The 13,408-nt window shown below is 42.5% G+C and overlaps 1 protein-coding gene across 3 annotated transcripts in view; it reads right to left on the bottom strand.

Annotated features, from left to right (window-relative positions):
* Positions 1-11,981: 11,981 nt before the first annotated feature.
* Positions 11,982-13,408, bottom strand: part of DNAJB5 (DnaJ heat shock protein family (Hsp40) member B5) — a 68,677-nt gene continuing 67,250 nt past the window's right edge. For all 3 annotated transcript variants that reach the window (XM_073680358.1, XM_073680357.1, XM_073680356.1), the window contains one exon: positions 11,982-12,705. In XM_073680358.1, coding sequence (XP_073536459.1) covers positions 12,472-12,705 — 234 coding nt within the window. In that variant the 3' untranslated portion in view covers positions 11,982-12,471. The remainder of the gene's footprint in view (positions 12,706-13,408) is intronic.

Genomic DNA, 13,408 nt, shown 5'->3' with positions numbered 1-13,408 from the left:
CCCAGCAGGTGCAGATTTCTGAAAATCTCATGCACTTTGCTGACGCTGTAAATCACAGTTTTTCCATAAGCGAATACATAGTGGAGAATCCGCTGTGTTTTGGCACCGTGGGAACTTAAAGGGGTATTACCATCTCCAAGAGCCTATCCCAATATGTAGTACGCATAATAATATTAGCAAATACCTCCAATTAGAAATGTAGTATAGTTCATCTGATACACTATGTCACTTATCCCATGAACAGGGCATTGCAGTAGCTTAGGTATCCATGGTTACGAGCACTCATATAATGAGTTAGTTGTCATAACCATGGATACCTAAGCTGCCGCAATGCCCTACACATGGGGTAAGAGACATAGTTTATCAGAAGAACTATACTAAATTTCTAATTGGAGGTATCTGCTAATATTGCATAGTAACATATTTTTTTAAGGTTGAAGGAAGACTAAGTCCATCTAGTTCAACCCATAGCCTAACATGTTGATCCAGAGGAAGGCAAAAAAAAAAACACATGTGGCAAACACTAAGCTCCACATTGGGGAAAAAAATTCCTTCCTGACTCCATATGACAATCAGACTAGTTCCCTGGATCAACGCCCTATCAAGGAATGTAGTATATATAACCTGTAATATTATACTTTTCAAGAAAGTCATCCATGCCCTTCTTAAATTTTAGTAGTGAATCACTCATTACAACATCCTGCGGCAGAGAGTTCCATAGTTTCACTGCTCTTACAGTAAAGAATCCCCGTCTGTGATTATGATTAAATCTTCTTTCCTCCAGACGTAGAAGATGCCCCCTTGTCCCCGTCTCAGGCCTCAGAGTAAAAAGATCAGTAGAAAGGTCTTTGTACTGTCCCCTCATATACTTGTACATAGTAATAAGATCACCCCTAAGCCTTCGTTTTTCCACAGTAAATGACCCCAAGTGTAATAACCTGTCTTGGTATTGCAGACCCCCCAGTCCTCTAATAACCTTGGTCGCTCTTCTCTGCACCCTCTCTAATTCAGCTATGTCTTTCTTATACACCGGAGACCAGAACTGTACACAGTATTCTAAGTGTGGTCGCACTAGTGACTTGTATAGAGGTAAAATGATGTTCTCATCATGAGCATCTATGCCTCTTTTAATGCATCCCATTATTTTATTTGCCTTTGCAGCAGCTGCCTGACACTGGCCACTAAACGTGAGCTTGTCGTCCACCAATACACCCAGGTCTTTTTCAGTTACAGTTTTGCCCAGTGTTTTACAATTAAGCATATAATTATACATTTTATTTCCTCAGCCCAAGTGCATTACCTTACATTTATCCCCATTAAAGCTCATTTGCCATTTATCAGCCCAAGCTTCTAGTTTACATAGATCCTCCTGTAATATAAAATTGTCCTCTTCTGTATTGATTACCCTGCAGAGTTTAGTGTCATCTGCAAATATTGAAATATTACTCTGTATGCCCCCTACAAGGTCATTAATAAATATGTTAAAAAGAAGGGGGTCCAATACTGACCCCTGTGGTACCCCACTGTTAACTGAGACCCAGTCTGAGTGTTTTCCATTAATAACCACCCTTTGTTTCCTATCACTGAGTCAATTCTTAACCCACTTACATATATTTTCCCCTATCCCCATTGTTCTCATTTTATGTATCAACCTTTTGTGTGGAACCGTATCAAAAGCTTTTGAAAAGTCCATATACACAACATCCACTGCATTTCCTTGGTCCAGTCCAGAACTTGCCTCCTCATAAAAGCTGATCAGATTAGATTTACAGGAACGGTCCCTCGTAAACCCATGTTGATATTGGGTCATGTGGTTATTCTTCTTCAGATACTCTAGTATAGCATCTCTTAGGAAACCCTCCAGGATTTTACCCACAGTAGAGGTTAAGCTTACTGGCCTATAATTTCCAAGTTCAGTTTTTGTCCCCTTTTTGAATATTGGCGCCACATTTGCTATACGCCAGTCCTGTGGTACAGACCCTCTTATTATGGAATCTTTAAAGATTAAAAACAATGGTCTATCTATGACGTTACTTAATTCCTGCAGTACTCGCGGGTGTATCCCATCCGGGCCCGGGGATTTGTCAACTTTAGTGATTTTTAGATGCCGCCGTACTTCCTGCTGGGTTAAGCAAGTGACATTTAATGGAGAATTTTTGTCATCACTAATCATGTTTTCTGTCATGCGATTTTCTTGTGTAAATACGGTTGAAAAAAAAATCATTTAGCATATTGGCTTTTTCCTCATCCTCATCCACCATTTCACCCAGACTATTTTTAAGGGGGGCAACACTATCATTTTTTAGTTTTTTACTATTTATGTAGTTAAAGAATATTTTGGGATTATTTTTACTTTCTCTGGCAATGATTCCCTCTGTCTCAATCTTTGTTGCCTTGATTTGTTTTTTACAGAATTTATTAAATTTTCTATATTTATTTAATGCCTCATCACTACCTACTTGCTTTAGTTCTCTAAATGCTTTCTTTTTGTCACTTATTGCACCCCTTACAGCTCTATTTAGCCATAGTGGTTTCCTCCTATTTCTAGCATGTTTATTCCCACAGGGTATATATTGTGCACAGGTCCTATTCAGGATGTTAATAAATGTCTCCCATTTGTTTTGTGTAGTTTTATGTCTCAGGATATCGTCCCAGTTTATTGTACTAAGATCATCTCTCAACCGTTGGAAATTTGCCTTCCTGAAGTTTAGTGTCCTTGTAACCCCTCTACTACACATCTTATTAAAGGTTACATGAAAACTTATTATTTTGTGATCACTATTACCCAAGTGACCCCCAACTCGTATATTTGATATGCGGTCTGGCCTGTTGGTTAATATTAGGTCTAGCAGTGCCCCTCTTCTTGTTGGGTCCTGAACCAGTTGTGAAAGGTAATTGTCTCTCATAGTTGTCAAAAACCTATTACTGTTGCTTGAACTACAGGTTTCTGTCCCCCAATTTATTTGAGGGTAGTTGAAGTCCCCCATAATAATGACTTCTCCTTGAGTCGTTGCTTCATCTATTTGCTTTACGAGGATATTCTCAGCTGCTTCCATTATTTTTGGAGACTTATAACAAACCCCTATCAGTAATTTATTATTTTTTCCCCCTCCCTTTATCTCCACCCACAGGGACTCTACATTTTCTTTAGATAATATTGAGGAAAAAGAAAAAAAAATTGATCCAGCGAAACAGGCATGTAGAAAGGAGATAAAACTTAGCTTTTATTAGCCATATTAAAAATATGGCTCCATTGGGTGTTACAGGCAAGGTGCAACTGTGCAAAGATAAAGACCTACGCGCTTCGACAACAAGTCTTAATCATGGCCTAGTATTTGCTAATATTATAATTATACCTACTACATATTTTGGGATAGGATCTTGGACATGGGAATCCCCCTTTAAGCCTTATGCAGTCTGATATCTGAATACAGATAGGGGTCATTTACATGGGACTTTTTTGACCAATGTGGTGAAAACTGCATCCAAAAACATATGCGGGTTTATAGTGAAATGTTGTGCAGTTTTTACAAATCCGCTTTTGTGAATTATGGTAAATGGAAAACTGTACTCTAATATTCTCCTTGACGTGTGACTACTCTTTTGTGTCCATCAAGAAATAAAGTCATTGACCGAAAAGAGTTCTTTGGACTCAGTTTCTCTGACTGAAGTAAATATATATATTGGGGGGAGGAGTGAGGACGGGGGGGGGGGGGGGAGTTGGGAATCCCATTTTTCAGGGATACAGATGCAACCCCCTGACAGAAAACCACTTTGAGAGTTTGGGGAAGGGGTGTTGGGCCATTTTTGGTGTCATCGTACACCTGGAGCTTGAGAGACGGGTCAGAGTTATTTTGGTGTGATGTATATATTGCTCATTTGGTCCTTTCCTGGAAATTGCTCCTGAAATAGCAGAGTTAAATGTGTACAGGGAACCGTGTCCCAGTTATATCTGGCGTCCTTGACGCCTCAGCGGATGATTTACCGTCAGACATCAGCAGGTGTGTTTAACCCTTTCCCCCTGTGGTTTCTGTCAATTTTTCCACATTATAAGGTTTCCTGGAGATGGTAACAAAATGTCTGAGGATGAGGATTGGGGGTTACTGGATGTTGCTGATGGCCATTTTAATACACTTCTTAGGTCTCTGCTGAATAGATTGTATTTACTAGGCCTCATGTATCCAATATACAGGCCTTGTTGCCCATAGCAACCAATCAGAGCAGAGCTCTAATTTCTTAATCTGCTCTGGAAAAATGAAAGCTGCACTGTGATTGGTTACTATGGGTGACGAGGCAATTTTTATTTTGCTCGCTTTATTGAGATATTTTCTGTTATTGCGATCTCTTTCCATTGACAGAGAGAACAGGGAAGAGGAGCAGAAGGACGACGACTTTTCCGACTCCCCGTTTCCTTTGCACATATTGGTTTGTCAATCACGCTGCGAAGGGCGAGATGCCGGTGAAGTGCAGATGAGTGACGGCGCTCCTGGAATAGTCGGGGGACCGGAGTGCCAAGAGTCAACTCCAATTTTGCAGCAAATCCAAAAACACATTTATAATAATGACCTTGTTACAAATGTGGTTGCAAGGCCAGCACAGCGCTCCTAGGGCCTCATTCAGACGTCAATTTTTCTTACGTATGAGAAAAACTGATTTTTTTCGATCAGAGTTTGATCCAAGATCGGTCCAAGTGTCTTCCATTTTTCTCCTACGTGGAGAAATAAAAAAAAATAAAGTTTCAACACCTTCTTCTATGCGACAGTCTGCAAAAATCAGACCCATCTGAGTGCGGTCCGATTTTTTTTCATGGACCCATAGACTTGCATTGACTCGGATCAAAAACATGTCACCACGATTTTCCCGCAGACATGTGATTGTCCCCGTAGATTATCACAGGTACGAGTGCTATCCGTGGAAAACAACGGATAGAACTCGTACGAGAACATAAGACGTACAAGGCTATGTTCACACGTTGCGTTTTTCCTGCGTTTTTTTTCTGCAGGCAAAACCTGCTCTCTTAGCAGTAAAGAAGCTGCTTAAAAAAACAGGTTTTGCTGCGTTTTTTTGCAGCGTTACTCAAGCTGATACAGTTTAGTGCCTGTTGTTCCTGAGTTTTCTTTGCTTTCTATGGGTGAAAAAGCGCTGCAAAAACGCTGAAAGAAGTGACATGCTGGAGATTTAAATAACGCAGCAGTTTTCCAATTCAGTCAAGAAATGTGTGTGAGATTTCTGAAATCTCATGGCTTTTGTTGATACTGTAAAACACAACTTTTAATTTGCATAAAAAAGTAGCAAAAATGAAACATGTGAACATAGCCTAAGGTCACATGCACACGTTCAGAATTTGGTCAGTATTTTACATCAGTATGTAGGTGTGGTGTCTGACGTGTTTCTATTATACTTTTCGTCCGATTGTTCCACTCCTGGTTTTGGCTCACAAATACTGAGGTAAAATACTGACCAAATACTGAACATGTACACCTGGCCTAAATGAGGTCTAAGGTCACGACCCCACTATCAGTATTTGGTCAGTATTTTTCCTCAGGAGTCGGAGCCAAAACCAGGTGAGGAACAATCAGTGGAAAGGTATAATAGAAACAAGTGCACAAATTCTGCATTTATCACCCACTCCTGGTTTTGGCTCCCACTCCTGAAAAAAAATACTGACCAAATACTGATAGTAGGGACGTGGCCTAACACTGTATATGGGGGTAGATCCTGCTGACAGCTTCCCATTAATAACTGGTGAGAGATGCATGAAAATCACGTAAATTCTTTGCAATTAGTCATTGTGAAGAATATTGGAGATATAATTCGATGTCAATCATTGTAACCTATTTGTCAGGGGATTAAAATACCCCCTTCAATGTACAGTTTTAACAAAACAGCCAGCAGCAGCAGGGGGGGGGGGGTCAAGATACTGTGAGTGACAAATATCACACCTCAAGCCAGCTCAACTCAGAACAAAGTACTTACAAGCCACTTGGTCCCAAGCCATGTGGGTTTCCTTTAGTTAGACAGATAGGAATTCCATACTGAGTTATGGAACTACTATACATCCTAGACATACCTCGAATAGATTTTTGAAATCCCAAGGACCTGGTGAATGTCCGCCTGGGTCTCGACCCAGTCTAGCACATAGGGATAAGTGATATACATGGAACAGCCATTTGGAAAACCCCTAGGGCCACTGTGTTTAGTCTCCACGCGTAGCAGGGGCCCGGCTGGGTCCGATTGCACCAGAACCGGCTCCCTCAGACCGTCCATTCAGAAGTTATGACCATCTTAGTTTCTGGAGTTTCTAGCTGCTAGAAGCCAGGGGTGGAGATTTGGGTCCAGCTCAGGGGGCAGAAGGGGGGGGGGGTGACCCAGAGGGGTTAAAAAGCTCCAGCAGCTCTTGGCCTATTGCTTTTTCTCTGGGAGACCACAACGACACCTCGTGTGGGAGAAGCCTCCTAACAGAGGGAACCAAAATCCTCCCATGTTGCAGCCCCTCCCCCGCAAGCCAGGTCTTCCATTGTACTGGTAACTGACTCTTAATATCTGAATATGTTTGAATATTTTTGTACCACTACTATTATGTTTGAATCTCTGACCATTATGTATTGTGACAGAGGCAGGTTGCTGGCCTGTGTGAATTGAAACCAATAGATTTTGTGTCAGCATATTATATGCTGGGGGTTACCTCTTTAAAAGGGTGTGTTTTATGGGAATGACATAGAGATGGGATGGAAGTCATTCCCCATACCTCCCTTCAGGGTGTGGCTGAAGAGGGTATAAGTGTTCAGTCAGTTTGTTTCCTGGGTGGAGTGTGTGGTCTGGAGATTAAGGTCTCCAGGCTGTGTGTGGCTGACACCAGAGAGCAACACCGAAGGACTGGTGTTGCGGACACTTCACGACACTGTCTGCAGCTGGCAAAGGCCTTGCTGGCTAAGAGGACTATATTATATTTTCATCTTTTGTTTCCCCGTTAACCCCAAGAGGGACTGTTTATTTTATTGTGACGCTGCTGGAATTTATGCCACACAATAAGCCCGCAGGAAGCTTACCTAGACTGTGTCGTGTGTCCTGTATCTGCCTCCGGAGAGCCGAGGGAGTCGTCTTGCCACAGTATTTATAACCCTTATGTGTATAGTGTATCATCTACGGTGCCCTTAAGGCGATTAAATATATAATTTAACCTTGGGCTGCCATTTTATCTCGATCCACAAATCCAAAAATCCGTTGTTCGGTTCAACTCACATGCAACCGGGGCTGGTTTCTGGCCCGATATTATTCCCCATTATGGACCGGGGCTTATGTCTAACAGGAACTGGTGGCAGCTCTTTCGGGCTGATAAGGTTCTATTTCACTGGGGTCAGTGAGAGGGGGCTGTCAGGGGTGTGAGCGAGTGTGGTGCCACATCAGTGACTAAGCGGGCCACCTCTTCTCACTCCCAGTATCTTCCTGAACCCGTGAGGACAGGGGGTGTCTGTGTAGAAGAACTGTACCAATCTGACCTTACATGTCCCCGAGGGGGTGCGGAACGTCACGGTGCAAAGTGCAGATCTGTATCACGTGATCCGTCTGACGTAGTAGCAACGTCAGGCGGGAGGAGTGGTGATCCTTCACATGTGGTGGCAGCGGTGGGATTCTGCGTGATCTCTCTGGTGCCATTCATCACAGTGATCTCTAAGTTGCTTCAGAACACGCCAGAGGTTTTTTTGGTCTTTTTTGTGACTTTTTTTTGCCACCAGCTTTTTTTTTTCTAACTTGCATTGAATGAATTAGTGAGCGGCTTCCAAGCTGCCTGAAGAATGGACAGGCCACTTTTTTAACTGTTTTGCATCTTTAAAACCTGACAGTTAAAAAAAAAAGTTCAAAAGACTGAACATCTGCCCAGCAAGTCGTTTTTACATTGCAGTACATATGTTTATTACTTTGAGTGTTTAATTAGCGCTTAAGGCGGATTATGGAGCGCTCCCACTTCAAAAAGTCAATGGTGCACATATCCCAAGTGTGTGCTCACATGAAGCTTTTATGGTTTTTTTTTTAGTGTGGATATTTAGTGTCTAAATCCTCATTAAAAAAAAATAATGCTTCAAATTTGCTTGCAACAAGGTTCCCTTTAATTTGAAGCAGAAAATAAGTCGCATTTTTTTCTGCGTGCTTACCATGTGTAAAAATTCTTTTGCATGTTTGCAGAGTGGGATTTTGCATCTGAAACGTGTCAAAACCCAAACCACATTGTTACACCCAAAATGAAAAAATTCTCAAGAAAAACATGTGAAAAAACACATCAAACCATCTAAAATCCATAAGACCTTTTAAACCCCCCCAAAAAAAATCACATGCTTTTTAGAACCAGTTTTTATATGTGGATTTTTGGGGCTAAAAAAAAAATCCACACAAAACTCTGAGTGAGCATACCCTAAGGCAAGTGTGCCAATCTGAGGCTTTCTCCCCTCTGCAGGACGGATTCTCTCCCTTCTGCTGGGGGAGACTGAACTGTTGCCTGGCACGGAGGGTAATGCTGGGCTGTGTTGGCAGAGACCTCAGTGCTTTTAATCATATTAACTGAAGAGCTGTCATGTTCTCAAGTGCAAAATGGAAAAAAAGTCAGCACAAACAGTTGGTGCTATTCATTGCATGTGACTCATACCTCGCTATCTATGGAGCAGCCAAGGTGTCAGCGATGATAAAGAAACTCTGCTGCAGGATTCTAACAGGACCATAATAGGTGTCATAGGTCCTGCTGCCAGTCACATATGAAAAGTCTTCTTGTTAAGATTCACGTTCGTCCACATAGGGGGCAGTATTATAGTAGTTATATTCTTGTACATAGGAGCAGTAATATAGTAGTTATATTCTTGTACATAGGGGGCAGTATTATAGTAGTTATATTCTTGTACATAGGGGCAGTATTATAGTAGTTATATTCTTGTACATAGGGGGGCAGTATTATAGTAGTTATATTCTTGTATACAGGGATAAGTATTAGAGTAGTTATATTCTTGTACATAGGGGCAGTATTATAGTAGTTATATTCTTGTACATAGGGGGCAGTATTATAGCAGTTATATTCTTGTACATAGGAGTAGTATTATAAGGTTATTGTAACTTCATTCTCGTCTATAGATTTTACTAGCAAAATTTAGAAGATCCATCATACAAGACAGCACCAGGTCTGATGGCTGCTCATCTCCCTCACAATCATGCGGCAGCAAGTTGAGCTCTGATTTGTGGCCAGTTTTATAGTTAGATGGGTTTCATACAGCTATAGATTGGGCAGTATAAATCCGTAATTCTTTTAACTATATTTATTGTTACAATATTTCAAAGGTTTGTGGTGTTACCTGTTTGACATCTTGTCATGTACTTGCTTATTTTAGGATCCTCCCTTACAACGATGTATATGAATACACCCACACAAGCCTAGCGTAAAAAGCGGACAATCTAGGTAATAGTCTTTGGGTCCCAGAGTTTTAAAGACCTGCAAAAGAGGAACTCCAGCCACTATGAGACAGCCTAGAAGATCGGTGTCCGTCCCACTCTCAGAAATCACAATGACCTTTTTATGGGGCATATGGATTGTATAGCACGTGTGTGTCTGCACCACATCCATTATCTTCTACCCAGAGGGGAAGTTTCTTTAAAAATACATACAGCAAACCACATTGAATGAAGACAGACCGCAAGTAATATGTATAGCCAGGGAGTGACATCACTATCGAACTTGTGCTACAAGTACTTCTTGGGAGAGACCTCACTACCAACCCTTTCCTACAAGTACTTCTTGGGAATGAGTTTACTATCCAGTTCCTCCTATTTTCCACTCTAGATAATAAGCTGTTGGAGTTGTAAGGGTGCCAAATGGTGGTGGGTCAATATGGGGATTGGCAGGGTTTGTTCCACATCCATGTTTTCTCGAAATGAAAGAAGAAATGCACACTGCAGACCACATCCAATAAAAACAGACAGTAGATAATGTGTATAGGTTTCTTTCAACAGGAACCAAGGAGGTATGTTATGATCATGCTACTCCTACAAGTTCTTCTTGGGAGAGACATCCCTATCAGCTTCTCCTACAAGTCGCTCATGGGAATGACATCACTATTGGTCTTCTCCTACAAGTACATCTTGGAAGTGACATCATCATAAATCTCTTCCTTGAAGTTCTTCTTGGCACTGACCTCCAAGTCGCTCTTGAGAAGACTTAACTTTGGATCTCATGCTACAGGTTCTTCTCAGGAATGAGTTTACTAGCCATCTCCTCTTAATTTCCACTCCAGATAATAAGCTGTTACTGTTGTAAGGACTTCTGGTGGTGGAGGTATCAACTTGATAATGGTAGGCGTTTGCTCCACATCGTCTTCTACCAAGAGAGGCAGTTTCTGTAAAACTGCACCCTGTAGTCCACGTTCAATGAAGACAGACTGCAGGTACTATGTTCATGTTTCTCTTAACAGGAGCCAGGAATGACATCACTATTGTGTTCCTCCTACAAATTAGTTTTTGGAAGAGACATGACTATCCAGCTCCTCCTACAAGTCCCTCACGGGAGTCACATCACTTTCGACCTACAAGCTGCTCTTGGGTGTGAAATAATTTTACAGCTCCTCCTGCAAGATAGTCTTAGGAGTAACATTACTTGGGAGTGCTCTGACTATCAAACTCTTCCTACACATTCCTCTTGGGAGTGATCCATCAATCTCTACCTACAAGTTCCTTTTGGGGGTAATAACCCTATCCAGCTCTTCCTAAAAGTCCATTTTGGGAGTGACATCGCTATCAGTCTCCACCTTCAAGTATGTCTTGGGAGAGCCCTCTCTATCAAACTCCTCCTACACGTTCCTCTTGGACGAGACCTATCAATCTTTACCTACAAGTCCTTCTTGGGGGGGGGGGGGATATCTCTATGCAGCTATTCCTACAAGTCCATTTTGGGAGAGACATCGCTATCAGTCTCCACCTTCAAGTATGTCTTGGGAGTGCCCTCCCTATCGAACTCCTCCTACACATTCCTCTTGGACTAGACCAATCAATCTTTACCTACAAGTCCTTCTTGGGGGGTGATATCTCTATCCAGCTATTCCTACAAGTCCATTCTGGGAGTGACATCGCTATCAGTCTCCACCTTCAAGTATGTCTTGGGAGAGCCCTCTCTATCAAACTCCTCCTACACGTTCCTCTTGGACGAGACCTATCAATCTTTACCTACAAGTCCTTCTTGGGGGGGGGGGGGGGATATCTCTATGCTGCTATTCCTACAAGTCCATTTTGGGAGAGACATCGCTATCAGTCTCCACCTTCAAGTATGTCTTGGGAGTGCCCTCCCTATCGAACTCCTCCTACACATTCCTCTTGGACTAGACCAATCAATCTTTACCTACAAGTCCTTCTTGGGGGGTGATATCTCTATCCAGCTATTCCTACAAGTCCATTCTGGGAGTGACATCGCTATCAGTCTCCACCTTCAAGTATGTCTTGGGAGAGCCCTCTCTATCAAACTCCTCCTACACGTTCCTCTTGGACGAGACCTATCAATCTTTACCTACAAGTCCTTCTTGGGGGGGGGGGGGGGGGGGATATCTCTATGCTGCTATTCCTACAAGTCCATTTTGGGAGAGACATCGCTATCAGTCTCCACCTTCAAGTATGTCTTGGGAGTGCCCTCCCTATCGAACTCCTCCTACACATTCCTCTTGGACTAGACCAATCAATCTTTACCTACAAGTCCTTCTTGGGGGGTGATATCTCTATCCAGCTATTCCTACAAGTCCATTCTGGGAGTGACATCGCTATCAGTCTCCACCTTCAAGTATGTCTTGGGAGTGCCCTCCCTATTGAACTCCTTTTGCTCATTCCTCTTGGGAGTGACAACTATCCAGATAATTAGCACTACAGTTATAAGGGTGCCCGACAGTAGGGATTGTCAGGTGCACAGTCCCTCAGATTCAACAAATGTCAGGTCACCCGTACATACAACACATTGATCAGTCTTTCTAAAATTCACAATCTTTACTTTTTATTTCTGCCCAGTGTGTAGAAATGTCAAAATCATCGGTCACGTTAAATTATATTTACAATCAAGTTCTTTTTACTTTTAAAAAACGTATTCTAAAAGTCCCATAGTTCAGTGGGTGAGGCTAAAAATACTGATAAATCGGATTATAAAGGGAATCAAGTCCAGAATTCATACACATTAAAATACAAAGAACTAGTATAGTGCCCCCATAACAGTACACACGGACGCCAGGGCCTGCCCTCTGTGCCCTTCCTCATCACACGAAGATAGCGGGCTCAAACTTTGAAAAAAAAAAAAGTCTATTGTTTTTATTTTGAGCTGTAGGAAGTTGTCGTCTTCTGCATAGAATGTGGGTTATAGACTGGTATCTCAGGCTTTAGACACTGTAGGTCTCCATTGCAAAACTCTTGGCACAAATCTGTAATTTATTGCATGGGGCCCCGGGTCCCTGTGTACATATAATACTAGGAACATGGCAGGTGCTGTTTAAGAAGTTCACGGGTTGGTTGTGGTATTCTGTCTGGAAATCGTACTTGAAACTCTACTATTAGGTCGCCGCGCTGGGTGGGGACTTTGGGGAAAGGCAATCCTTCACCTCGTAGCCGTTTGACGGTTCCTGGTTTGATGACGTCGCTGCAGGGTAGCGGGATGACCCGGCCATCGATGGTGGGAATGTTGACGGTGCAGCCACACAGAGCCTGAAAAAAGAAATGTATTGGGTCAATAAGAGGGTAGGGCCAGAGAGCTAACTCATTATAACCTATAGTGCTGATCTTGTTCTAGTGAAAAGAGATTTCCCAGCAGCACAGAGCATTTCAGGGCATGAATACACAGACTGATTGGATGGTAATGTCATGAAGTATAAGTGACGGGGTGGAGATGGCAGGACAGCGGTGTCTTACAGATGGGTAGACTACAATGTAGATGGTGCCTGATGCACCACACTGACTAAAGGAGGGATAGAAGCTACCCGACAAATGTCGTGTATGAAGTTATGGGCATTCAGCTCTTTTGGCTGTGGCAAGGGGAATTGGCCCTATGTTACATGGGCTTTACGGCCTTAGGCTACAAGTCTGCAGTCACTCTATGTGACTGCAGACTTGTGAATCCTCACAGCATAAGCGCTCGACGCTGGGAGAGGGTGGTCATTTGACTGCAAGTACGCAATTAGAATACTTCTGGCCACATTCCGACTAGACGTGTTTGACCTCATTCAATACATTTGCATTGAGAGAGCCCATGCACGTCTAGTTGGCACGTGACCGCATGTATGCAAATTGCATACTTGCGGTCACCCTCTCGATGCTGGCGAGTGAATACTGACAAGATCGGATAACCACTTTAAGGCTCTGGCTACATGGCAACTTTGGCGACCCACAAGGTACTGTGACCGGAAAAAGC

This window comes from Phyllobates terribilis, unplaced genomic scaffold (genome assembly GCF_046119375.1).
Source record: "Phyllobates terribilis strain yellow unplaced genomic scaffold, ASM4611937v1 Scaffold_1__5_contigs__length_1240528914, whole genome shotgun sequence".
NCBI lineage: Eukaryota > Metazoa > Chordata > Amphibia > Anura > Dendrobatidae > Phyllobates > Phyllobates terribilis.
Note: the sequence above shows the minus strand (reverse complement) of the source record. Positions and strands in the feature narration are given on the sequence as shown.